This window comes from Otolemur garnettii, unplaced genomic scaffold, assembly GCF_000181295.1.
Source record: "Otolemur garnettii isolate 467f Iridium unplaced genomic scaffold, OtoGar3 scaffold00067, whole genome shotgun sequence".
In the NCBI taxonomy this organism is placed as follows: Eukaryota; Metazoa; Chordata; class Mammalia; order Primates; family Galagidae; genus Otolemur; species Otolemur garnettii.
Window position 1 is genome coordinate 1,841,722 of NW_003852462.1, and position 26,553 is coordinate 1,868,274.

A 26,553-nucleotide genomic window follows, 5' to 3' on the forward strand; every position below is an offset into this window, starting at 1 on the left:
TCCCCACAACCCACCACTCCACCCACGCCCTCCCCTAGCAGGGCCACAGACAGGGGCAGGGCTCACCCTCCCCACAACCCACCACTCCACCCACACCCTCCCTAGGAGCCCCAGATCCGCCTGGACGCAGCAGGGAGGCCACAGACAGATGTAGGGCCCTGTCCTCCCATACGCCTGCTATGAAAGTCAGATGAAGTACACAGGGTCCATGTCCTGAGGTTACTCGTGAAGGAAAGCAAGCCCCAAAGAAGACTGTCAGGCTCAGTGCCTGTAGCACACTGGTTACGGAGCCAGCCACATACAGGCTGGTGGGGTCGAACCCGGCCCCGGGCGAGCTAAACAACAATGACAACAGCAACAAGAAATAGCCAGGTGTTGTGGTGGGTGCCTGTAGTCCCAGCTACTTGGGAGGCTGAGGCAAGAGATTCGCTTAAGCCCGAGAGTTTGCTGTGAGCTGTAACGCCACAGCACTCTACCAAGGGCGACATAGTGAGACTCTGTCTAAAAAAAAAAAAAAAAAAAAACAGAGAAGACTGTCACACAGCTCAGGGGGATTGGGGCCAAGGCCAGAGCCCAGGTCCTCTCCAGGGAAGGGGGAAGACTACAGGGTGAGCCCCCCACCCAGCCCTTGCAGGCCATCGCCCATCAGCCTAAAGATGCTCTCTGCATACCTGAGGTGCACACCCTCATGGCCGTTTTCTGAGGACTTGTTGAGGAGACCAGGCTGGGGGAGCCTAGGTGTCACCTAAGGACATTGGCAGGTCATTGCCGCCACAGAGACTCATCCTTTCCAGCCAGCACAGAGGACAGAGTGTCCAGGGAGATAGGCAGGGCCCTCTAGTCCAGTGCCCACAGCAGGCTGACTGGGGTGTCCAGGCAGGGCTCAAGCCAGCTGCATGTGCCCTCCCTGCTAGGTGTTCACGGACCCCAGCAACCTACAGCGGCACATCCGTTCCCAGCACGTGGGAGCCCGGGCCCACGCCTGCCCGGACTGCGGGAAGACCTTCGCCACATCCTCTGGCCTCAAGCAGCACAAGCATATCCACAGCACGGTCAAGCCCTTTATATGTGAGTCGTCCCCCCCCAGCCCTGCGGCTCTTCCTGGCACCCTTGAGCACTGGGACCTGTCCCTCTGCCCTTGCTGCCCACATGCCACCCTCCACTGCTCTGTCCCTGCTCTTCCCTCCATCTGGGGCCCCACTGAGGAGCCGGAGAAGCAAGAGGCCTGACAAAGGCCCTTCCACCTTCTTCACTGCGGGCCCTGGGAAGAGCCCTGGCTGGTCTTGTCCAGTCCAGGCTGGTCACTGGATGCCCCCAGAGTGGAGCTGCTCACACACACACATGTTTATGCATGCACATATGTGCACATGTGTGTACATTCACAGCTGCACACACAGGGCACACATACACTGCACAGGGACACGCGTACGCACACGTGTGCACGGCACACGCACACCCAGCCCCCTCTGCAGCAGTGCAGCGTGTCCCTGTAATTTCATATGCGTTTGTCTGCCTCCCGCTGACGTTCCAGGCGAGGTCTGCCACAAGTCCTACACGCAGTTCTCCAACTTGTGCCGGCACAAGCGGATGCACGCCGACTGCCGCACGCAGATCAAGTGCAAGGACTGCGGGCAGATGTTCAGCACCACCTCCTCGCTCAACAAGCACCGGCGTTTCTGTGAGGGCAAGAGCCAATACGCACCAGGCAGCATCTTCACACCGGGCCTGCCTTTGACCCCTGGCTCCGTGCTGGACAAGGCCAAGCCCTCCCCTAGCCTCAACCACTCTGGCCTGGGCTTCGGAGACTACTTTCCCTCCCGGCCACACCCGGGCAGCCTGCCCTTCTCCACGGCACCGCCAGCCTTCCCCGCACTCACACCCGGCTTCCCAGGCATCTTCCCTCCATCCTTGTACCCCCGGCCACCTCTGCTACCTCCCACACCGCTGCTCAAGAGCCCCCTGAACCACACCCAGGACGCCAAGCTCCCCAGTCCCCTGGGTAACCCAGCGCTGCCCCTCGTCTCTGCGGTCAGCAACAGCAGCCAGGGTGCCACAGCAGCCACCGGGCCAGGAGAGGAGTTCGACAGCCGCCTAGAGGACCCATGTCCGGGGAAGCTCAAGACACGGGGCAGCGACGTGTCGGACGGCAGCGACTTCGAGGACGTCAACACCACGACAGGGACCGACCTGGACACAACCACAGGGACAGGCTCGGACCTGGACAGTGACGTGGACAGCAACCCTGACAAGGCCAAGGGCGAGAGCAAACCAGCTGAGGGCAAGCCCGAGTTTGGGGGTGGCTCGGCGCCCCCGGGCCCCCCGAACAGCGTGGCTGAGGTGCCCGTCTTCTACTCCCAGCACTCCTTCTTCCTGCCGCCGGACGAGCAGCTGCTGACTTCGTCGGGTGCCGCCGGAGACTCCATCAAGGCCATTGCGTCCATCGCCGAGAAGTACTTTGGGCCAGGCTTCATGGGCATGCAGGAGAAGAAGCTGGGCCCGCTGCCCTACCACTCCGTGTTCCCCTTCCAGCTGCTGCCCAACTTCCCCCACGCCCTCTACCCCTTTACGGACCGAGCCCTCGCCCACAACCTGCTGGTCAAGGCTGAGCCACAGTCGCCCCGTGACGCCCTCAAGGTGGGCGGCCCCAGCGCCGAGTGCCCCTTCGATCTCACCACCAAACCAAAGGAGGCGAAGCCCATCCTACCTGCGCCCAAGGGTCCCCCGGCCCCTATTCCTGGCGAGGAGCAGCCGCTGGACCTGAGCATTGGCAGCCGGGTGCGTGCCAGCCAGAACGGGGGCGGGCGGGAGCCCCGGAAGAACCACATCTATGGGGAGCGGAAGCTGGGGCCTGGCGAGGGGCTGCCCAAGGTGTGCCCGGCACACGTGCCCCAGCAGCCCTCGCTGCACTACGCCAAGCCCTCACCCTTCTTCATGGACCCCATCTACAGGTATTAACACGCCCCACCCTCACCCACTGTCCCCAGGGGCCATGGCCACCACAGGAGCTGGGCAGGCTCAGCACCCAGGTGTCTGTCTCAAGGGCCCTTGAGGCTGTCCCTCCATCTTTGCAGGCTTCAGAGAGGCACCTTTGTTCTTATTGGGGGGTCCCCTGGGAGGGACATCTGGCTTGGCTGTGCCTGTAGTGGGCACCTCACAAATGTGACCAGGACAGGTTCTCCCAGGCATGTGTGGCTCCTTTGAACAGATGGGAAAGTGGATGTCCAGCTGCCTGGACCTCTGTCCTCTCTGAGCCCAGACGACCCCCACCCACCAAGCCCCCAGCATTAGGGGGACGCCAGGCAGCTGGCCCTAAACAGAGGCCTATGCTCGTGGGTGGGCTTGGCCTTGGCATCTGACGTGAGCCCACAAGATAAGGCGCAGGTGCACACACTTGAGCAGGGCCAGCCACGGGGGGGACATGGGGACGCACCACACCCTGGGCCACAGGTCCTCAGGAAATGAAGATGGGAGGTATCAGGGTGCTGCGGGATGAGCCCAGCATCTGAGAGGGGTGATCAGACACCCACAGAAGGAACCTTCTTGTCAGGCCCCTGGAATTGGAGCCAGCACCCAAGAAGGTCTATTGAACCTTCTCCCGAATCTGCCTCTTCTCTGCTCCGCCCTCCTCCTTGCCCTCCTCCTGGCCTGGTCTGGGGCCTTTGTCTAGAAGCTGTGGGGAGTCCATGGTCAGGCTGGGAAGGGTCCTGTACCCCAGTTTCTACAAGAGCTGAGCTGGCAGATGTCTCCCCAGGTCTCCTTGCTGGAGAGGCTACCCAGACCTGGACCCACCTCTGAGACTGGCTCAGAGGAGGCTCCCACTGAGGACTCACCAGCAAGGTGCCAGAGGATCCCCCACACCTGCCACAGTGACACCACCACAGCATCTTGGCATAAAGTGTATCCCCTAGGGGTCAGCTGGGGTCTGCTGACCCAGTCACTCAGGGCACCAGGCTGGTGGGATCACCACAAGACACAGGGTCAGGAAAAGGTAGAAGAGATCAAGCCCACATGGCTGAGTCTGGGCCCACATGGCTGAGTCTGACCTTGCTTTGCCAGGAGAAGAAGTGTCCAACTCCCCCTCCCCTCAGGAGGCTCTGAGACACCCACTGCCTGAGCTGGACTATCACCCCTAAGAGCTCTCATCACACTGAGCAAAGCACTTCTCCCTGCACTAGATCCCCTGGGCCCTAGACCATCCCCTCGAAAGGCCAAATTCCACAGTCTAACTTTGAACAGGGCCTCCGTCAGGCCCTGCAGAGCCGTAGATGCTCCCGTGGCCCCCCTGAGCCTCTCCAGAGCCCTGTGTTTTGCTGTTGGTTCTGACCCTTTGGGAAGGTCCTCTGCCTGGGACTGTGCAGCCCCGGCCTCCTGCCACGTGCTGTCTCTGGGGCCTTCCCCTCTTGGACCAGGGCCAGGGTCTTATGGGGTTGTCTGCAACCCTCGGTCAGTGGTAGGGGGCTCCTGCCCCGGTTTGGCCTCCAACATGTGCACCTCAGGGTTGTCCTTTCTTCCTGTGGCGCATCCCCTCCTGTGGTCATCTCACCCACTGCATTTCTGTCCTAGTGCCCTAGAGGGCAGAGAAGTGAAGATCACAGAGTTATAGGTAGAAGTGAGGCCGGATGGGAACCCAGCAAGGCCCCAGAGATAAAGTGAAACCTGCTGTCTGGGGCATAGGAGAGGCAGCATGTCTCAGGAAGGTGGCAGGGCTAGCAAAGTGCCCTGACACCAGAGACAACGTCACAGACCTGAGCCCCTGGCCGGGACAGTGGAGAGAAGCCCTCAGGTTAAAGCAGGGACATGTGGACACCCCCCTACAGCCTGTTTTCCATGTGAGATTTGTAATTAAGTCAACAGTTGTCGTTGACATTTGGGGAAGATTCTGGACAGATAATCTTCAGCAGCCATCAGGGTTTATTTAGGTGGAACCCTGCCTGTGGATGTGGGGAGGCCCTGATCACTTTCCCAGGACAGTACCTACTGGTCACTCATGTTTATCAGCACAGATTGATGGAGCCCTGTGCAGGAGTGAGAGGGGCAGGGAGGTCGTAATGTATGCATCAGGCCTCCCACATGACCACATTCTGTGCAGGCAAGTCCAGGGACCCCCCCCCCAGAAGGTAACCCCTCCCACCCATTCCTAGCCAGCTGGCTGATGGCAGGTGGCTGGTGCACAAGGGACCATCAGAGAAGATCCAGGTTTCAGCACTCACAACACACAAAGGCATTAGCAGCTGGGGGGGTCCAAGGGGACTGGGTGGACACTGAAGGTGGGGTGGATTACAAGAGTGTTCAGGGGTCAGGAGTGGCCAGGCAGGTCTGTGTTGTGAGTCAAGGGGTCAGGCCCCCAACGTCCCCAAGGCTGACAGAGGAGTCAGTGACAGAATTGGCAGGGCAGCCCTGGCCAGGCCCCGTATGTAGCCTCATGACCGACCGGGGCACAGCAGGTTCCTGGTGGGGTGGGCGGCTCGGCAGGGTACGTAACCCTCTGTGTTGCTGTCCAGCAGGGTAGAAAAGCGGAAGGTGACGGACCCCGTGGGAGTCCTGAAGGAGAAGTACCTGCGGCCGTCCCCACTGCTGTTCCACCCCCAGGTAAAACGGCAGTGGCTGGATGGGCTCCCCTGGACCTCCACACTGGCCGAGGGTACCGGGGGGGGGGGCAGCCACCACACCAAGGCAGACCTTGTCCACCAAGGCCTCATCCCTCAAGGATGGGGGAGGCTTCTGTCCCTGCGGCCCCACGGTCACTGTAGGCTGGATGCAGGGCAGCCCTGAGCGTCTCCCTGGTGACCATAGGGAGGCTCATCTGTGGCCTCAGACTGACAAGTGGCCCCTGACCCAGGGCTCGGGGCTCCAATGGAGTGGTGGGCAGAGCTTGGACAGAGACCAAGAATTCTGAATGTGAGGGCAGCAAGTGGGCTGGCATTTCTGGGGGGGGCATAAGACCTGCCTGTGTTTAAACGAAAAGACCAAAGACAGGAGGGGCCTGAGAGTTTGGGGGACACGGAGCAGGCCCCAAGGCTGGTAATGGGCAGGAGGGGGCCCAGAGGGTGACCACACTGTCCACAGGGAGCAGAGCAGGGTTCAGGGAAAGAGACAGGCCTGGACACCCCCAAAGTCTGCACAGGAAGGCTCAGCCCCAGCAAGTCTAAGGGTGCTCCTGCCAGCTCCTTGGGGAAGGGCAGTAAGACTACTGTCTGCACCCCACCTGGAGAGTCCCCTGCACTTGGGACCAGCCCTCACCAACTGGAGAGGGGTCATTGTTCTTGGTGCCTTTCCCGCCAGGGGCAGCCCCCTCCAGTTTGTGAAATCTGTCCAGGGCTGAGTTCACAGCTAAACTTAGCGCCTCCCATTGTTTGCTGGGGCTGTGGAGCTGGGCTAATAACTTCCCGTGATTTTCCTCGGAGGAGCTGGAAAGAGCCACCAGGCAGCCAGGCGCATCCTGTGTTTGTGTTTGTGGGGGTTCAGAAGGGGGGAGTCAGCAGGCAGGAGAGGCCCACCCAGGCCTGAGGAAGGGAGGCCTGGCAGGGGTCCGCTGCCCATTATGCCTCCTGCCCACTGCTCCCCACTGCCTCGTGGCCTCAGGGACGGAAGCAAGGCAGGAGAGAGGCGAACAGGGCATCACCAAGTTAAAGGGCCTGAGGTCGGGCAGAAAGCACCTCATAGCTCACAGCCTCTATAAAGCACAAGAGGCCACTACCTTAGCCCATGCCAGCAGCACCACTCCCAGACCCTTCTGCTTCTGGGGCCTGACATGTAGCCCTTGGGGTGCAGAGTGAGGTGGTTCTGCCTCTTGACAGTTCTGGGATCCTGCAGAGACTCAGATGGAGGCAAGTGTCCCAAGGCTTCACCTGTGACCCACTGTGCCCAGGGCCTTGGTTTCACCCTGGGGACCCATCATCCAGGCACAGAGGGGCTGGGGAGGGCCTGGGAGTGGCTCAGGGAACAAGGCAGTTTCCACCTGTCACCGAAGACAGGCTGGAGCATCACACCTCCCAAGGAGAGGTATGTGCCTGCCCCATAGCACTACAGCCTAGACAAGGGCCCAGAAGGGAGGCCTCCGCCATCGTGGATGCACACTATTTTCTTCTACTCATTAACTTCTTTCTGGGTGTTTTTATTGTAACCAGTCAGTTCTTCCCCAAATAGCAAAATATCTCCACTGCTAAAGCGTATGACCTCCACGTAGCATTTATAGAAAACCTGCTGAGTAAGTGCCTGGTGGGCAAGACCCCACCCTGCAAATGTGAGTGCCCAGTGCTGGCACTCAGACAAGGGGCTGAGTGTCTGGGACCTGCTGGGGTGCCCTCAGGAACTGTCACTGAGCATTGCCCAATGACAGTGAGACTTGAATGAAGGGCCCTGGATGAGGTGGGCCCCTCTTAACCCACCTGCTCCCACTCTTGAGATATCAGCTGGTAGGTTTCCTCATCCCTGGCTAGTTCCTCCCAGAGACCACAACACCTTGAGGACCACATACTCTTCTTTTCTGCTCCCTTATCTGTGGTTTCCCAGGAGAATGCTTGTTGAGCAGTGATGTGTGGAGGGCCTGCTGTGTGCAGCCATGGCCCTGAGGGTGCAGGTCCACCATATAGAGGTTTGGTGATGAGAGCTGAGGCTCAGGGTTTGCTCCTGTGTCCCTTTGGCTAACCCTTTGGGCATAATTAGAACTCTTCCTTTCATCCACACCCATCCTACCCTAGGACCTGGCTACAGCAGGTGCTCACAAGGCAGCTTGCCTCCATCCAGGGACTGCTCCTGATCGCCAGGGGGAGGGGAGCTGGGAGAGGCACTGCAGACACCCAGAGGCTTCGTTGGCCCTTCCCCCCTCCTGTCACCAAGACCCAGGGCACAGGCTGCGACTCAGATCAGCAGTGCCCACTGGGTGGAAATGACCAGTCTATGCCTCCCTTCACCCCTTGAACAAATCTTTGCCATCTCCAGGGAGCAGAGAAGCAGCTCCCTTTGTCCATATCAATGTCTCCTGTGTCGTTGGACACTTGGCGTTGTTATTTTGAATATGCTTTCCATATTAGTTTGAATATTTTGTTCACAAGATCTGGTCATAAAGAAGCTATTGAGGACAGTGCCTGTGGCTCAGTGAATAGGGCCCTGGCCCCATATACTGAGGGTGGCAGGTTTGAACCTGGCCCCGGCCAACTGCAACAACAAAAAATAGCCAGGCATTGTGGCAGGCACCTGTAGTCCCAGCTACTCAGGAGGCTGAGGCAAGAGAATCACCCAAGCCCAAGAGCTGGAGGTTACTTTGAGCTGTGACGTCACAGCACTCTACTGAGGGTGACAAAATGAGACTGTCTCTAAAAAAAAAATAAAAGCTGAGTCTGTCTTTAGTGCTTTTCCTGCAATTTGTCAAGCTACCATGTGGTGGCAGTGGTTCCTCGAGCCTGTGATGTCATGATGTATCTTTTGAACTGAGAATCAGGTCACTGTCTTCATTTTTCAAGATGGAAAAACAAAACAAAACAAAACAAAAACTAAATGTAATTCTGTATTTAACCCAAACTAGTCAATTAGGAGTGCTCGCTGGGTTATGAGCCAAATGGGCATTGCTGGCCCAATCAAAATAAGGGGTTGGGTGGTCAGCATCAGTGGTCTGTGGTGCCCAGGTCCCACCCACAGCAGGCAGCAGAGCTGGTTGTTGAAGGTGAGCTCTAGCTTCCAGGCTAGATGCTAGACCATAGCCAGGGGGTCCAGGGACAGACAAGAGCTGAGCTGGCCATAGAAGGGGAAAGAATCCAGCCCAGTGCCAAGAAGACACTGGGGACCCTGGTTCTGGTGGCCACTGCACACCCACTGGCACACTCAGTCTGAAAGAATACCAGGTACCCATGAGGGTGGATGATGGGGGACAGCTTAGCCCAGTCCTTAACCACTCCCATCTCTTGCACCAACAGATGTCAGCCATAGAAACCATGACGGAGAAGCTGGAGAGCTTCGCAGCTATGAAGGCTGACACGGGCAGCTCCCTGCAGCCTCTCCCCCACCACCCCTTCAACTTCCGGTCTCCACCCCCCACGCTCTCAGATCCCATCCTCCGGAAGGGCAAGGAGCGGTACACCTGCAGGTGCGGCCCCAGGGGCTGGCAGGGTGGCTGGCAGGGGCTCTGGTGCCACGTGGTGACTGTGAACTTGTGCATCCAGGAAAAGTCAGGGCTGGGGCCACACTGGGGCACAGCTACCATCACTGGTCCTTCAGTGGCTTGAGGCTGCCCTCCCCAAATAAGTGATGTGGCATGAGCCTCTGCTTCCCGTTTCCCCTTCCCCCTCCACTCCCTCCAGACTGTGCTCATGTGGGCTCAAGAAAAGGCCACTTGGCCAGGCTCATCTGAATTCAGGATTAAGGCAGAGATGTGCCGGCCAGTATTTAACCTCAGCCCAGGAGGGGACGGGACAGTTTTTATAGATTTCCACAGCGCAGGAGAGACACACTCTGGCCACCTCGCCAGCTGGTGTGGGCCTGTCTGAGCCTTCCAAGCTGGTCCTGCTCACTGTGGGGGTGGGGGCTGGTGGGTCTGCTGCTCTGGCCCCAACAGCTTCTCTATGAAACATGGGGGCCTCTGGAGCTAGAGAGGAGATTGGAAACTGGGTGCTGGGCAGGACCACCAGTGTGCCAGGTAGGAACCACTGACGTGAGAGGGGATATCTAGCCACATACCCTAACCACTACGTCACTTCCCCCTCCCTCTGCTCCAGGTACTGTGGGAAGATCTTCCCCAGGTCAGCAAACCTCACCAGACACCTGAGAACACACACCGGGGAGCAGCCATACAGGTAGGCAACATGGTGCGGGTGAAGGAGCCAGGGTGCCCATGCTGGAGCTCTGCTTACTACCTGCTGGCACGCACACACACCCTCCTGGAGTTCAAGGCCACTGCACCTACAGTGGGCAGGGCCTAGGCTGGTGCTAAGCCCTTGGGCCTGGTCGGTCTATGGACCCTCCCTCCTGGGATGTTGTAAGGATGAGGCAGAGGGGCCCAGAGTCAGGGGTTGACCCAAACCAGGGTCCCGGGAGTCCATATGTGGGAAACTTCAGCCTTACCACACCCAGCCCAATCCTAAGTGCATCATGGTGGACTATTCTGCCCCCAACCCCAGGTAGCCAACCAGGGAGTAGGCAGAAAGGAGCAGGATACTCCTGGCAAACTTGGACTTGGGTGCCCTGGATTCTTTCCAGCATGTGCTCCCGAGATCACCTCAGCCTACTGTTCTGGCCCAGGTCTGTTTTGTCTGTCTCCAGAGCCAGAGACAGGCTGAGGGTGGTGCCCTGACTTGCAGGGGCCCTGCCCAGCCCTCTCAGCCAGAGACTCCCAGGGAGGGGCTGGGAGTTGGCATTTTAAATGAGAGCCCCAGGCGATTATAGCCGTGAGGAGAATGAGGAGATGCTAGTTGCTGTGCCAAGACCAGTTTAGTAACACTCGTGGGGTGTGTCTGGTTAACGGAAGCCACCAGGAGTAAAGAGTTTAGCATGGTTTTCAGTTGACAGCCAAACAGGGCTTCGGGTCACCAGGAAGTGACCACACAATAACACAGACTCCTCCGGTGTGTCCTCCAGGGGCACCTGGGTAGGCTGCAGCCCCAAGCACCACCCTGAGATGGAGCACCTCTGCCCACGGGCCAAGTCCGCCTGGCAGGTAGATAGCACCCCCCATGCACAGGCCTCCCCGACACATGGCCACAGTTGCCCACTCTCCAAAAAATAGTAACTTACGACTTAACAAAGGCTAACAACAGAAAGATTTATGTGATCTGGTCCCCTCCCAGAAAACGAGACGTGTGTTTTCTCTGTAATGAGAGCCGACTTCTGGACAGTGTTGCGTGCTAAGAGCCCCCGGAGGCTCGGGCTGTGTTTATAGAGGAATTTAATTATCATTGATTTCTTTTGCTGTCTCCAATCTGTGAGTTTCGACTTTGGTAACAATAATTGCTTTGCAAGTTTGTGTTGCAAATCCTGACTTGACCTGGCTCGAGGCAGGCTGAGCAGAGGAGTTTGGGCTACCCCTCTCAGCTACACGTGGCTACCCCTTCCATCCTGCCAGTGCTCTCTGGGTTGGTTTTACCTCTGGGTAGAAGCATTTTACTTTGGAAAATGTACGGCTGTCCCCTGCGGTGTGGCAAATACATTTCCCGGGGGAGGACAAACCTCCCACCTGGCCAGGCCCAGCCTGCCAGCCGGCATTGACACTCAGCGTCTCCTGGCCCAGAGGTCTTGGAGAAAGCATCCAGGCCATGTGGGGTTTGGGTTGGAGGGATACAAAATTTGCACAGGGAACAAGGGGGCTGCTTCCCAGCATCCATCCTGCAGCCAGCTCAGAGGTCTCTCCAGATGCTGGCTGGGAGAGCCCCCAGGGGTGGGGCTGGTGATCCCCCCGGGGATGCACCCTGTCTGCAGTGGCGTCTCCTGAATCTCCTCCCAGCCTGCCAGCCTGCCTCTGTGTAGGTGAGGCACAGCTGTTTCCCTTGGGACCACAGGGGCCGGTTCCTGTCCTCTTTCTTTTTTACTTTTACTTTCTTTCTTTTTCTCCCTGCACCCACGATGGCTGGCAGTGGCCCCACTGTATCCCAGGGAGGACTCTGCTGCCCGAGGGCCCAGTGCTCACGTGCCCAGAGCTCTGGGGCCCAGGGCCAGCCGCCTCGCCCTCCCTGGTCCCAGGCAGTAGCCACCAGCTTCCTGGGAGCTCAGCAGACACAGTCTAGCAAGGTTCTCTTGCAGCCCCCCATGGACACCACCTGGCCTGTGCTCTCGTCCCTTCTGGCACTTGGTGGCATTATTTTGTGCAGTGTGGCCATAAATTTCACTGGCCACTTGTCAGCTTAGTTATGGTGCAAATCCCAGCTGTGTGGAGAACTCTGCTCCCTGGAAGCCCTGGGCTCACTGCTCCCCTAAATTTCAGACGGATGTCTCTGTCTGGACTACTTACTTAGATCAGAAGCAGGAGAGGGCCACATTTAGGACACTGACCAGACTGAATACACAGCCCCTCCCAGGACTCCCTGGTCCTTCTCTATTCCCAGCTCCACCTTTGGGTTCCTGTCACTTAGAGGTGGTGCAGGAGCCATTAGGTGGAGTTTGTCAGAGAAACCAGAAAACGAATTCCCTGTGTGTGAGCACAGACAGGGCAGATCTGCCTGAGGTGGCCAGAGGCTGCCAGCTCGACCCGGGGGACAGTACCCAGCCCTGCAGCGTGGCCTCGAATTTGGTCTGGAGATGCAAAAGCAAGTCTGTCCTTTCTGAATGGTCAGCCCAGAATCCTAGCACCATCTACCATCAGGGGTCTGAGAGTTGATGGGGTTTTAGGGTGAGGGACCTGAGACAGTACACTTCAGGTTATGAAACTCTTCCTCTCTGACTGTCAGGTGGGGACACTCAAGCATCTCCCTCACAGCATCTGAGGGCCTGGGCTCTTTTAGCATTCAGGCTGAGAGAACAGGACATCTGGCACCTCCTGGTGTAGGGTCTGTGGGCCATGGGTCCCAGCTGGACCAAGGAAGGAATCTGCCACTCCCCACATGCCCAGCTAAGCCCAGGAGAAGCAGGGCCCACAATGAGGCCATAGCCCAGCCCTGGGCCAGGAGCATAGGTGGCTGAACAGCCTTCCAGAGGAGCCTACATGGCCTACAGAGTCTGCTGAGAATCAAGCATGCCGTCTGCTCTGGGAGAAGCCAGGGAAAGGCCTGGCCTCAGGTAGATGTTCAGGAACTGAATGAATGACCCCCCAGAATGGCATGTGTGGCTCTCAGGAGCCCAGCCTGGCAGAAGGCCCTTGGAAGGAGGGGCCCCTAGCAGGGCTGGCTCCCTATCCTCAGGGGACCCACTATTAAATGCCCTGGATTTCATCAGGCAGCTTGGGGGAACTTCGGGGGCTACTAGGCTGTGAGACCCCTAGGACAGTGTTTCATGAGGCTGTCACCCCTTCGTGTGGGGGACTGCTTGGCCCCTGGGCCTAGGGTCACTCCCTGAAGGGCGTGGGAACTCATGCATCTTCCCCAGGGAGGCCCTAAGGGACAATGACCTGATGGTTGATCAGTGCCCTGGCAGCCTCTGAAATGGCAAATGCCAGCCTGCCCCTCCAAGTGACATCAGGTATCTCCCTGCCCATGTGACAGGACCCCTGACTAGCACACTGCCTTGGAGCAGCCCCCACCTGGAGCCATGTGGATCCCTGCAGTGGGGGGCCCGAGCCTCTCAAGACAGTGCAAAGCTCTGTGCAGCCTGGAAGTCTCCTTCCCACCTCGCCCCTCTGCAGTGCCTGTAGCCCTCCCACCTTCCGGGTCACCACGTGCTGTTGTGAAGGTCACCTCCAGCACAAAGTCCCCACACCTGAGCCATCCTCCTTGGCCATCCACATGGCAGACGTCCTTGATTGTTCACTGTGACAACTTTCTGGCAGTAAAATGCCTTGTTGGGACACAGCCATGATGCTGTGGTGTAAAATATTCACCAGATGCTGGACGCCTCTGGATGTAGGGGCACCTCTAACTTCCCAAGCAGCCCCACCTACCATGGAGGGTATGGTGCTGGTGGTGCGCAAAGGGGTCAGTGCAGCCATTTACATTCAGTGTCCTGGCTGAGGAGCCCCCCACCACCTTCAGGCAGTTAAGAGCCCCTGCAGCCTCCACCCCTACTCAGCAGAGGGGCAACCTGAGTCCTGAGTGAAGCAGGGCCTGCCGGGCCCACCACCTACAGCAGGGATTTTCCACCCATGGATGTGGCACGCTGATGTGCTAGGAAAATTTAACACAAATTATTTTTGAAAGTTCAAAACACAGAAAGTATATTCTTTTTTATCACCTCTTTTTTGATCAACATAATTTAATTGTGCTCTGGAAGTTTAATTATAGTTTCAAGTGTGCCAGGAGATAATAAAGGTCGAAAAGCCCTGCCCTAGAGGACCTAGGAAGGAAGCTGCGGGGGCCCCGCCTCTGCCCCTGCGCCCGAGCCGGCCGCGCGGCCTTCCGTGGTGCAAGGACGCCCTCTTGAGGCTGCCCGGGGCATGTCCCCAACCTCCAGCTGCAGACACGCTGGGCCCAGGGCCTCCCAGGTCCGGGCACTTCACGCCCAGGGCCTTGGGGCACATTCAGGCGCCCTAAGGATTTCGGGGAGGCCAAGCCCCTGCTGCTCTGAGCCTGGCTGACGCTAGGAACGCCTGCCCTGTGACAGTTGGCTAGCTCTCGCAGAGACCTCGGGAACACCCCCGTGGGCACCGTTGGGGGCGGGCAGGGCTGGATCCTCCCGCACCGTCCGTCCGCGGCCCCGGGCCTGCGCTGAGCCGCGCCTGCCTTCCAGGTGCAAGTACTGCGACCGCTCCTTCAGCATCTCCTCCAACCTGCAGCGGCACGTGCGCAACATCCACAACAAGGAGAAGCCCTTCAAGTGCCACCTGTGCAGCCGCTGCTTCGGCCAGCAGACCAACCTGGACCGGCACCTCAAGAAGCACGAGCACGAGAGCGTGCCTGGTGCGCGCCGCGGGGCCGGGGCGCGGGCGGGGCCCTGGGGGCGGGGGCTGCGCTGGCTCAGGGAAGGCCGACAGGCCCCCTCCAGCCACCTTAGTCAGAGAGAACCTCGCGCTGGCGGCTCTCCCTGAGTGCTCCAGGATCTCCGCTGTCCCCTGACCCCGGGCTAGTGTGCCCCATGGAGGGAGGGATTCCGCGGAAGGACGCGCCCTGACGCCCCGCCCTGTCCGCAGTGAGCCAGCACGCTGGGGTCCTCACCAACCACCTGGGGACCAGCGCCTCCTCCCCCACCTCCGAGTCGGACAACCACGCACTTTTAGACGAGAAGGAGGACTCCTATTTCTCCGAGATCAGAAATTTCATCGCCAACAGCGAGATGAACCAAGCATCCACGCGGACAGACAAAAGGTAAGAAAACCGAACCCTTAATAATGTCTGCCCTCAGCACCCCTGCGGGGCCACCGTCGGAGCCCAAACCCATCCACCCCCACAGCACCCCCCAGAGCACCCGCGGCTCTGGGAAGCTGCGGGAGCAGAGAGGGCGACCTCAGTAGGCACCACTGAGCTGCCAGCACAACAGTTAGTAGCTTCAGTGCAAAGAGCAGGCAGGTGAGCGCTCCCCCAGCAGGTGGGGCTGTGCCTCTGAGACTCCAGGATATTTTGGTTTTACTAGTGGTTTACACGGCAGAATGCTGCACCCTTAAACACACACGTGTACACACATGCACGTGTGTACACACACACATGCACATGGGCACACGTGCAAACTCATTTGTGTACATAAGTGCATGCACACATGTTGTGTGTACACGTGCATGTGTGTGCAGATACATGTGCACAGAACAGGAAAATAGCATGATTTGGATCAAGGAGTGCTGACTGGTGTTCTATGCAACCTGGGCTCCCAGAGCCCAGCATGTGTCTGGGGCCCATTCTCTGAAGGACGCCCTGGGAGGAGGTTCTTCTTAGGGAAAAGCTAATACTAGACCAGCTGGCAGAGAACTAGAGGTGCTCCAAATTCCCAGAGGCCTCAGGATGTACCCCTTAGTTCTATAGAGGGGAAACTGAGGTCCACAGAAGCAGGGGTGTCCTCTTCCAGTCCCCAGAACCTGGAGCCAGGGCCCAGGCCCTTACCACACTGGCCATACATGGGCCGCAGCTGTGGGTCCTGCAGGGTCCTCCAGAGACCTGGGGCCCACCCACTCTTCTAGGGCACAGCTGCATCTTCCTTGTCATCAGGTCTTCAGGGAGTGCTGGGGAAGGGGGCACGTGGACTCTGTTTCTGGCTAAGCCAAGTCCTCAGTCCATGACCCTGGGGAGGTGACCTCACCTGGAGGGTCCTTAGCATCTTCATCATCAGAGCCCAGGTGGGACCCCTACCGGCTCCACAGCCCAGAGTGCCCTGGGAGGCCACTGTGTGAGAGTGCTCCATGGCAGGCCTGAGCACACACAAGCTGGACCTTCCCTGAGACCCACAGCTGTGCCCTGAGCAAGGCACGTCCTCACCGTGAAAGATAACCCCTAAACAGTGGTGCCCTGGAGCCCATTGAGAGGCCAGACAGGGACAAAGCATTTGTCAACAGTATCCTCACTGGGATGGATACCAATGTCCTGAGCTACCCAGAGAACAGCAAGGCCTGGGGCTGTCTCCAGCAGGAAGGGTTGGCCGGGCTTCCCAATCAGAGTGAAGAAGGAGCAGGCACCATCCTCACCCTCCTCTTTTCCTGGAGCGTTTCAAGCAGGGCCATCCCCGCAGGGCACAGGGGAGGTTGCTCCAGGCCCTTAGGCAGCCTGTCTGCAGGGAGCCCGGACTCCAGCCGGCCTTGTCCTGAAAGCCAGGGAGCCTTGGGGGGCTCATCATTGTCTAAAGTGAGGCCAAGGGCAAGGGGGACACTGGCAGCCCCACTTGGTCAGCAGGACCTCATTCTCATCCAGAGCCAGTTTCCTTCCCGGGCCTGTCTGTGGGACTTCCAGGCCTATAACCCCATAAGACCCATGTTGAACTGTGTCCTGACCCCCAACACCTCAGAAGGTGACTCTTTGGAGATGAAGACCTTTAAAGAAGTAATTAAATTAAAATGAGCAAAGTGGTCCTCATGTCAGAGGCCTGGGTCCTTATCAAAAAGGGGCATTTGCAGACACACTCAGGGAGGCAGCACGGGCAGAGACCTGGAGGTGCGTCTCCCATCCAGGGAGTGCTGGGGATGGCCAGTAGCACCGGAAGCCAGAAAGGGCTCGGACGGACCCTCCCTTGGCCTCAGAAGGAGGCAGCCCTGCCCACACCTCGGTCTCAGACTTCTGGCCCCTGGAGCTGGGAACAAATCCCTGTGGCTTTAGGCCACCTGGTCTATGGTGCAGCCCCAGCCAGGTGACTGCCCTCTTTAACTGCACCAGTGCCAGCTTGCTGGCCGCACCTGTCCTCACTGGACACTGCCTGTCATGAGCAAATGTGTGTAGGGAAGTGGCAGCAAAGAGAGCAAGAACACGGTCCCTACTCCCAATGGCAGGTGTCATCTGATAACCTGCCCAGGGACACCGGGTGTGACTTTGACACAGCAATGTGGTGACCTTAACCCAAGAGCTGCATGGTGGCTTTCCCACCCACACTGACCCGTGCTCAGGGTTTACTGTGAGGGACATGTTCTTGTGTCATCAAGAGGATGCAGGCCCCATGGGCAAAGGTCACTCTGCCAAGAGCCAGGGTAAGAAACAGCCTGGGTCCCAGAGCTCCAGATGCTCCCCTAGCACAGGTGACTAACCAGCAACAGGGGAAACGTCCCAAGTCCCAAGACTCTGCCCTGGAAGGAGGCACAGGTGTCAGCATCTCTAATTCTCCTGCCCGGAAAGACAAGAAATAAAGGCCTGGTGTGTGGAGACCCAGGGGTCGGGGGGCTCCTGCAGCCTAATCTCAGGCACATGGGGATCCACGCCACAGCCTCACCTTTGGAGGCCAATTGCCCAGAGAGGCTGACCATCTGCTCTAATGGCAAGAACAGGACCCCATGCCTCCAGGGACCACGGTGCCTCCTGGGGTGGCCACGGGCAGTCTGAGCAAAGACGAAGAGATGGCTCCAGGGCTCTGAGTCCAAGCGTCACAGGCCAGGCCTGCTCTCATGCCCCTCTCCCAGCCTTGGGACACCTACCCAGGTGGCCTTTGGCTCCCTGGGGCTCTGCCCCACCCAGGCTCAGCACATGCTCTTGGATGTAAAGATGGGCCAGACTCCAGCAGCACTTTCTGAAGGAAATGAGAGCTCACCCCAATCTCACAGTTGTGCTTTTTTCCCCTTTATTCTTTAATGAGGAACCAGAGTGGAAGTCATGGCTACAGCGACTGAGGGGAGGGATGTGGGTTCTGATCTGGGCTCCAGGAGCACACCAAAAGCTCAGGAGCACACCCGGCCTGGTGATTCTGAGTGTTGGTGGCAGGAGCTTTGAGCCCAGGCTCACTCCCTTGAACACAGGGCCCCCAGCCCCCAGGGCCGATGCCACGTCCTGGAGTTCTCAAGGCTGGCTGAAAAGAATGTGTATGAACCACCACCCCGGGGCGCTTCTCATGTAGTGCCCAACCCTAGTGCCAGTGCAGGCCCACCTTCCTCATGGGCCCAGCCACTGCTTCCTCCCCAACACCCATGGTGACGTGAACCCCCAGAGGCCCTGGCGTCCACTTCGGCATGACAGAGCCCACTGCTCTGTGGCCCTGCCCCTGCTCCCTCAGCATGCTCCTTTCTTCCTGGGATCTTCCATGGCCTCCATTCTCTTACTCCTCAGGGGCAGGGGCTGGGCCCAGGGAGGGACAAGTGTCCCCAGTCTGCAGGCCCCAAGCATTCCGGCCACCAATGCTAAGCTTCCTCCTGTGCCATTTCAGGACGGAGATCCAGGGTCTGGATGGGAGTGCTCAGTGTCCAGGCTTAGCCAGCGAGAAGCCAGAGGATGGGGAGGAGGAGGAGGACGAGCTGGAGGAGGATGATGAGGACAGCCTGGCTGGGAAGTCACAGGACGACACTGTGTCCCCAGCACCCGAGCCTCAGGCTGCCTATGAGGATGAAGAAGACGAGGAGCCGCCCACCTCCCTTTCCGTGGGCTTCGACCACACCCGGAGGTAGGGGCAGCTGTGTGTCAGGACGGGCTGGGGGGTCTGAGCGCTGCCAGGAGACGTCCCTCTTCAGACTTCAGACTGCCCAGAGCAGGAGCCAGCTCAGCTCTTGCCCAGTGGCTATTTTCTACCCTGGGGCCTGTGCACGGGAGGCCGGGCCAGAGCAAGGGTCAGTTCCCTCAGTCCCCACACACTACTGGAAGCTTCTAGAGGCTGAAAGCAGAGTGCAAGGAACAGAGTTTCCCTGTTGAGTGGATGTAGAGGCCCCTAGCACTCAGCACCCCCCATGTAGAACTTGTGCTGGCCAGAGCCATGACCCTTCTTGCTGCCTGCCCACCACCTGCTTTTGGCCCTGGTTGGGAGGGGGGTCTCTTCCTCAACCGCTGAGTCCTGGGAGGGGAGCCGCAGCCCTGCAGAGCTGCCTGGAGGCCCCTTCCCAGCCCTGCAGCCCAGGGCCTGCTGCCTGATGTCTGTGCACGCACTCTCCGTCTCCCTAGCCATGTGCACCTACCTGCTCCCCCACATCCGTGTGGCTTCCCGTCCAGTGTCCGTGTATTTGTGTGTCTGTTTCCTTGTGCATGTGGCTTGCAGAGGTGCCATGGCAAGCATGCAGGCACGGAGCCGGCCATGCGGCCTCAGAGAGGTGGCCAGAGGCCAGGCCTGCTAACGTGGGTCCCTCCCTCTCCCTGGTCATTGGTGCAGGTTTATTGAGGAGCAAGAAGGCGGCCTGTTAGCTTTGGAGCCGATGCCGACTTTTGGGAAGGGGCTGGATCTCCGCAGAGCAGCTGAGGAAGCATTTGAAGTTAAAGATGTGCTTAATTCCACCTTAGATTCTGAGGCTTTAAAACAGTCACTGTGCAGGCAGGCTCAGAACCAGGTAGGTGCCTGCCAGAGCCCTGCCCCCACCCGGCTCCGCCTGGGGACATCCCAGCACTTACCTCCCACTGTGTCCATCCATGCCTGGGGAAGCTCGTGACCACTGCCCCACGCCCAGAGCATGGGCTAGAGAGAGGCCCCAGAGACCAGGCCCTCCCCTAAGCCATGTGCGAAGGGAGGTGATGAGAGGAGACCCCCGTGGCCAAGCTCCTTCAGAGGTGTCCATGGGCTCGTAGGTGTGGGTCCCCTTCTTCTGGGCCCCCTTGGGGAATGTCCACACACAGGCCCCCAGCCCATGAAGCTGCCTCAGCCTCCCACCTGCTCTAATCTGAGCCTGAGTGACTGGCAGCCAGGCTTTCCCAGAGGAGTCTGCCCAGCCAGGGGGTCCCTGCTTCTAAGGCGGAGCTATGACTGAGGTCAGCGCGGGCACAAGGCTTGGCCCCAGGCACTGCTTGGCCCTACTTCCTATGTTAGGTGGCCGCCCTAGGGCACTACTGGGGTCTCATGCAGCTCTCTGCAGCCCTCCCAGGTCCAGGCCCCCTCAGGTCTCAGCAAAAGCCGTCTGCATGTCTGTCTTCGTCTTTTTACTAATTCTGTCCAGAGTGTTACTGTGGATGGGGCGAGCGCTGGCCTCCCTCCCCCACCTTCCTCCCTGCTGACCCACACACTATTTTCCAAGCAGCCCCTGGGTCCCTGCACCTCCTATCCTGGGGCTTGGGCAGAGGATGCCCCGGGGACTGTCTGATGCCTGGAGATGTCTCCGCCTCCCCTAATAATCCAGTCGGTTCTGAGAGGCTACACATCCTTTCCTGGAAGGAACCCCGTAGTGTCACCACGGTGACACAGGTCCCCTGCCCCATCCGGTGGAGACAGACTCTTGCTGACCCGAGAGTCTCAGCAGTAACTGACCGCCCCCCAGCCCAGATTCATGTCCAGGCAATTTTACTGATCACCAGGCAGAGAAAACTGGGGGAGGGAGAGGTGACTGCAGGGGCACACCCCAGAGAGGCTGAGGAGCCCATGGGCAGGAGAGGTCTGGCAGGGCCACAGGGTCTTGGCATCAGTCTGGACAGGAGGCAGTCCTCTCCCTCTTCCAGGCCAGGAGCAGAATCCAGCCTATTTGATGCCCTTGCCCTCCTGATGTGGCTGGGTGTATGTGGGAGGCACTTCGGGGAGGGGGAGGCCAGCCCCGCCTCGCCCCACACTCAGGGTCCCTCCTGTTGTCCTCTCCTCTAGGCATATGCAATGATGCTGTCCCTTTCTGAGGATGCTCCTGTGCACACCTCCGCCCAGGGCTCTCTGGACGCCTGGTTGAGCATCACAGGGGGCAGTTCAGAGCCCAGAGCCTTCAACCCCATGAACCACCTCTGACAGCCGGGAGGCCCTGGGTCAGAGTCCAGAGTGAGGGCATCAGCTCAGAAGACAGATGGCCAGGCCAGCAAGAGCCCCATGCACCCGTCGTGACCACTCCTCAGCCTCCATGCCCCACCCACCGTGGCTCCGTTGCAACCTTTCCAGTGAAAACTCAGACCCCCAGAAGTCCCTAGCATACCATCTCTAAGAATTGGTCTCGAGAACACTGCTCAGCCACGGTCCAGCACAAAGCTGCCCGGGGACCCCTTGGGAGCTGCCTCGTGGAATCTCAACCTGAAACTGAAGCGGAAGGGAACAGATGGACATGGAGAGCCCTAGAGAGAAAGATCTTGCAAATAATTTTTATAATGAAAATGACAAGAATAACCTTTTTGGTAATCTTATTGACTACAGAGTCTATTTAAGCATGTGGTTTTAAAAATAGACAGTATTTTTTAAAAATCAAAAAAAATGACTTGCAAATTGTTTTTTAAAAGTAATTTTGCATTGCTTTGAAATTTCAGCTTATTTGCAAACCCAAGTCTGCCTAGGAACCAGCACCGTGCTTGGGTATGTTCTTTATACTGTAGATAACAGAGAAATTTTCTATCTCTGACCCTATTTGTACAAGCCAAGGTGATGCTGGGTGCCCCCAAGGCAAGACAAGGGGCCTGGGGCCGCTGCAGTGAACAGTGTGCTGACTGAACAGAAATTCTTAGACACAGTGCCCTGGGCTGCCAGCTCGCCTGACGCTGGGACTGGGAGGCATGCCTGTGATATGGAATGCGTGCCAGGGTCCCATGTCACCTCCAGGGCAATCCACAGGCCCCCACTCAAGACCCCCAATTGTATGGGGAAGTCAGGGGCCGTGGCTCTAGCCCCCCATGCAGAGGTGTGGCTGGGCCCCTCATCTTCCTACCCCCCTTGGTCTGTGCCTCCACCATCCTCACTCTGGCCCCACCACCGTTCTTCTGAAGGCAGAACCTTGGCCATGTCCTGGGTCTTCAGCCTCCCACCCTCAGCCAACCGAGCAGCTCCAGTCCTCCCTGTGGCTGCCCAGGGGGACCCCCACAACCAGCTCCACTGCTCCAGGCCACCAAGGTCCACCTGTGCCTGAGACTCCAAACCCCTGATGCCATCACCACTCCTGCTCCCTGGCAAGCTCAGAACAGATGAGCGTCCAGGGTACCTGCTACAGAGAGCGGAGACAGCACAGCCCTGGTGACCCGCACCTCCCCCTTCAGATGTATCTACTTCTCCTCAGATGGGCTTTAAATTATTCCCACAGGGGCCAATTTCAAATAATGATTTTTTTCCCTGATGGAATTTACCTTAATCTGTATATAACTTGTAATTTTTTTCTAATTCATTTCTTTTCTTATTTTATTTCTTCTTTAACAGTATTTTTGGCATTAGACATTTTTATTGTGAAGAAACAATGTTAATATAAGTATCTAGTGAAGGACCAAAACGCGTAATAATGGGGTTGTGTGTCGTGTGATCAATAACCAGGGAGTGGGGCGATGTTTAATGTGCCAAATACCCCCCCATCCCCCCCATGAATCCTGCTGTCACTGCTGCCATTTACCAGACAATCATATGTTTTGTTAAATTTGAGTTTCAGATGAATTTGCATTTAAGACAAGTGTGCTATTTATTTCTTTTATTGTTTGGAAGAAAAAAATAATAGTGTCCCAACGCAAAGAGAAAAAAAATTGCCTAAGTTGACCTTAAAAAAAAGAAAAATAGAGTGTAAGTCCAAACAGGTGTGGGGCAAGCCACTTTCGTGTGGATTCGTGTTGTGCCGTGGACACTTGGCGTTTGTCCCTGGGGCAACAGGAAGTATCCACATGGGCACATTCCATGCCCGTCCCAGCCGCTCCAGGCCAAAGACAATCGTCTCTCTACGCGCCGGGCGGCACAGGCTTGCACACAGATGCACGGCGAGGCGGCTCCTGCAGGCGCTACAAGCCCAGGGCTCTCGTGGGAGGATCCATCCCTCGTCATATCTGCACAAGGTGGCAAGATGGAGAGAGTCCTGTGCGAGCACCAAGGCTGTGTGCAGGCTGGAAAGACACCCGTGGACGGCCGCAGGAGCTTGTGCGGGAAAGGGGTTTTGGCCACATCAATGAGGATTTAGGATTTCCAAACACAACTGCCCAATCAAGAGGACCCGGGACATGCCCTCCGTCACCTCCAGGTATCACATAGACGTTTCCAAGCTCCTCTTTAACCAGACGGGATTCTTGTAAAAATTCAACCTCAGATATAAACAGCCTGTTTCTGTAAACCCAGATGATATGATTTTTTTCTTTGAAAGAATAAGGTGTGTGCTGGGGGGGGTGGGGCTGGGGGGGGCTATGGTTCTCTTTCTGAAAGGCAAGCCCGGCTGGCTAGAACCCTCGGAGCACCTCAGAGCAGATAAGGGCCACTCTTTCCACCGCGCCTTTCTGTCATTTCTGGCTGATCATCTAAACATCGTCTCTTCTCTCACCATTCTTTTCTTCCACCTTTCCCAGAATACCGGTTGCAGACTTCAAGTCTTTTTGTGCCCCTGAGAATGATAACCGTGAGCCCAGACTCTGCACAGCCGCACCTCAGGCCCCAGCACGTGGCATTTTCAGGGGCTCCGTCCTTACCTTATGCTGCTGCAGCACACTCAGCATCACCCCAGACCCTGATAATCCCTGAACTCCTGGCCTTGCCTTTGCCTCTGAGATCCAGCACCACAGCTGTCTCAGGCAGAACGCTGAGGGCGAGGGGGCCTGGGCCAGCAGCAGGAGCCTGAAGTCCTGGCTCCAGACCCCCAAGCTGAAACAGGAGGCCACGCTGCCATACAGCACAGAGACAGGGGACTGGGTCTGTGGCCAGGCGGTCAGCATTGTGGCTGAGAGTCAGGGGGGTCCCACTGGGCCAGGTTTGCCTAGGGCCAGGGTCCCTTGGTCCAGCCTCAGCAGCTGCCCTGATGTTAACTCCTTTGGGCTTTTGCCACTCATTTCTGGGATGGAAATTCAGAAAGAGGCCGCCTCTCACCTCCCTCTGCTGTCCCAGACCCCTGACCCTGCCCCAGCCCCACCAAGCTAACACCCTGTGCTCATTCCCAGGACGTCTGGGCAGCATTAGACACATGGGGGTGTCCATCCTGTGGGCTGGGCACACCCTCCATGGATGGGACCCAGAATGTCCTTGACTCAAACCCTGCATTCTGCTTGGGGCCCCAGATGTGTAGCAGTGGACAGAGAGTGGGCTCGGGCACGGCCTGAGAGACTGTGCAGCCCGAGGGGCCTTGCTTTACATGGCCACAAGTGGAGCCTTCCAGACCCTCACTGGCCCAACACTCTGTGTACCCACAGTCCGTCCTGGAAAACTTGGAGGGCCCTGGCTTCCTCTGCCTTACCTGCTCCCCAAGTGAGCGTTCGCAAAGCACTTGCCTAGATACATATCACATGTTTTAGACTCGAAGCCTCAAAGCACTGGATTGTGTCCTTCCCGTTTCCCCGTCCCCTGGCCCAAGGGACTGAGACCTACTGAGCTGTATTCACTGTGCTGTCCCAGGGGAGGGGCGGGACAGCTGCCCTACACTGTGGCCTGGGGGCTGGGGGGCTGGAGACAGCACTCCTCCCAGCCAGGGACGTCAGGACACAGCGGCTCCTGGTCAGTGGAGGTCAGCCGGGCGTCAAAAGCCATGAAACTGTGTCTCTGTAGCGATGAATGATACTGTGACGAAGACATTCTTGCATTCTTCTGAGAAGAGTTCCTTTTCTCCTTCCATTCCATTTTTTTTTTGTTTTGTTCTTTTCTGTCACTGATTCATATTACCACTTTTGGGGAAAAAAAAATTAAATAAATAAAAGGCAGCTTGAGTTTCCAAACGTGCAATTCACTTGTGAACAAAAGTGATTCTAACGGTCTCCTTCAGCTGTAGCCTGCATTGTCGAAGTTCTCTTCAACACAAGGGAAGTCGAGCCCTGGTGTGAGAATATGTAATTTAAAGTGTGTGTGTGTATGTGTGTGTGTGTGTGTGTATATATACTTTGTAACTTAAAGTATATATATATATATATATATATATAATGCTTGCAAGAGTCTCATGCCATCTTTCACCATTGTTACATCACAGATTTGGTTCAGTTTTGTTCTTCTGTTGTTTTCTGTTTTGTTTTGTTTTAGGACTGTATAGTATTGAAAAAGAAATCAACTGTAAATGTCCAGTTTTCATAGGATGTTTAAAAAGACCATTGAGAAGGAGGCTGGTGCTTGTCCCACGTCCCCCTTGGTTGTAAATGGCTTCTGTTATGTTCATAAGTAAACTGTGCATGGCTTGTGTTTAGCGGTCATTATCGTGTCTGTTCGTGAAATTTTTATTAAAAGGAAAATTCCGTAGATGCACTTATTGAGTATGTGATTAGGGCCGGCATTCACGACTAGGAGTCCTGGACCGCCGGCGTGGAGGAGGCGCGGACCCCGCTGCGCGCGGCCCTCTCGGTGGGAGAAGGATGAGCCCGGAGGACAGTGAGCGAGGGAGACAGGAAAGAGCAGTTTTGCAAATATCATTCTGATGCTTGTGATAAAGACAAATGTACTTGTGTAGAGAAATTTCTTTAAAATACAGCCTAGGAGAAGCTGATTTTGAGGTTAATGCTGTAGAATAGGGCTGTACCAAATGTAATCTTTCCAATGCTACAATGAATTTATACATGAGATTGATATGCAATAAATCTGTGTGCTTTTCTAAGCTTTGGTGCCTGCAAATTCCTTGAGGGGAGGGCCCTGGGCAGGAGGGAGGGACAAGTGGGGGGGATTTGACTGCAGGAGGCCCAAAGGTGAGGCTCCAGTGCACATGAAGCCACCCTCCCTGCCCCATGGCCAGGCAGGTACCCTGGATATTCCTGTTTTCTAAAAAAGAACAAACTCAGAGAGGGCACCAGCTATCCTGGACGCCATGCAGTGAGCGGTGACCTCTGGGAGGGACCACCCTCAGGCGTGGCAGCCCCCAGCTGTGCCCATCCGGGGACACACTGTCCCCTCTGTAGAAGCCCCTTGGCAATACAGCATCCCCTCCTGGGGAAGTGGAAGACCTATATCCGGTGGCCAGTCCTAAACTCGCCCCTTCCTAAGGGTGGACCACCCTTGCCTGCCTTCACCCACATCTCATGTTGCCCCTAATTGGGGGCCCAGGTGCTGTCCAGGTGGACAGAGGGGTGAGCAAAGGCCCTCTGGCTCATCCCAGGGTCCACTCCTCTGGCGCACCCAGGGGTTCCTCCTTCAGCCCACCTGTCTGTGTTGGGGGCTCCATCTCTCACATGACCTCACTCTGACGGAGAAGCCACAAAAGGAGGTATGCAGTGGTCCCCAGTGAGGCCTCCTTGTGGAAGGCTCCTCACTGTCTGCTGACCTGGGCCAACTGCCCTCACCCAGGCAGCACCTTGTCCTGGCCTCTAAACTGGGTTCCTCCTTGCCCCTGCCCTCAGTGGGCCCCACCCAAAAGCCCCCACTTTCCCCTCCCATCCCCATGGCTTCAGACGCAGGCCTGGCTGCAGGACAGCCTCCTGCAGAGTCCACATTTGGCACTGAACTTGGAGACTCCACATGGTGCCTTCTTGAGAAAGCCCCAGTTTTAAATGGCCTAGGCTAACAATGGAACTGACACCTGCATGCCTGACACCCGCCAGCAACAGGACTGACACCTGTGTGTCTGACACCCGCCAACAACGGGACTGACACCCGAGTGTCTGACACCCGCCAGCAACAGACTGGCACCCG

General features: G+C 57.4%; 1 protein-coding gene across 1 annotated transcript in view; it reads left to right on the forward strand.

Annotated features, from left to right (window-relative positions):
* Nucleotides 1–20,808, forward strand: part of PRDM16 (PR/SET domain 16) — a 307,694-nt gene extending 286,886 nt beyond the window's left edge. The window contains exons 8-17 of the mRNA XM_003793212.3: nucleotides 915–1,068; nucleotides 1,532–2,948; nucleotides 5,502–5,589; nucleotides 8,913–9,082; nucleotides 9,711–9,788; nucleotides 14,302–14,471; nucleotides 14,702–14,876; nucleotides 18,334–18,567; nucleotides 19,264–19,438; nucleotides 20,674–20,808. Coding sequence (XP_003793260.1) covers nucleotides 915–1,068; nucleotides 1,532–2,948; nucleotides 5,502–5,589; nucleotides 8,913–9,082; nucleotides 9,711–9,788; nucleotides 14,302–14,471; nucleotides 14,702–14,876; nucleotides 18,334–18,567; nucleotides 19,264–19,438; nucleotides 20,674–20,808 — 2,796 coding nt within the window. The remainder of the gene's footprint in view (nucleotides 1–914; nucleotides 1,069–1,531; nucleotides 2,949–5,501; nucleotides 5,590–8,912; nucleotides 9,083–9,710; nucleotides 9,789–14,301; nucleotides 14,472–14,701; nucleotides 14,877–18,333; nucleotides 18,568–19,263; nucleotides 19,439–20,673) is intronic.
* Nucleotides 20,809–26,553: the final 5,745 nt, after the last annotated feature.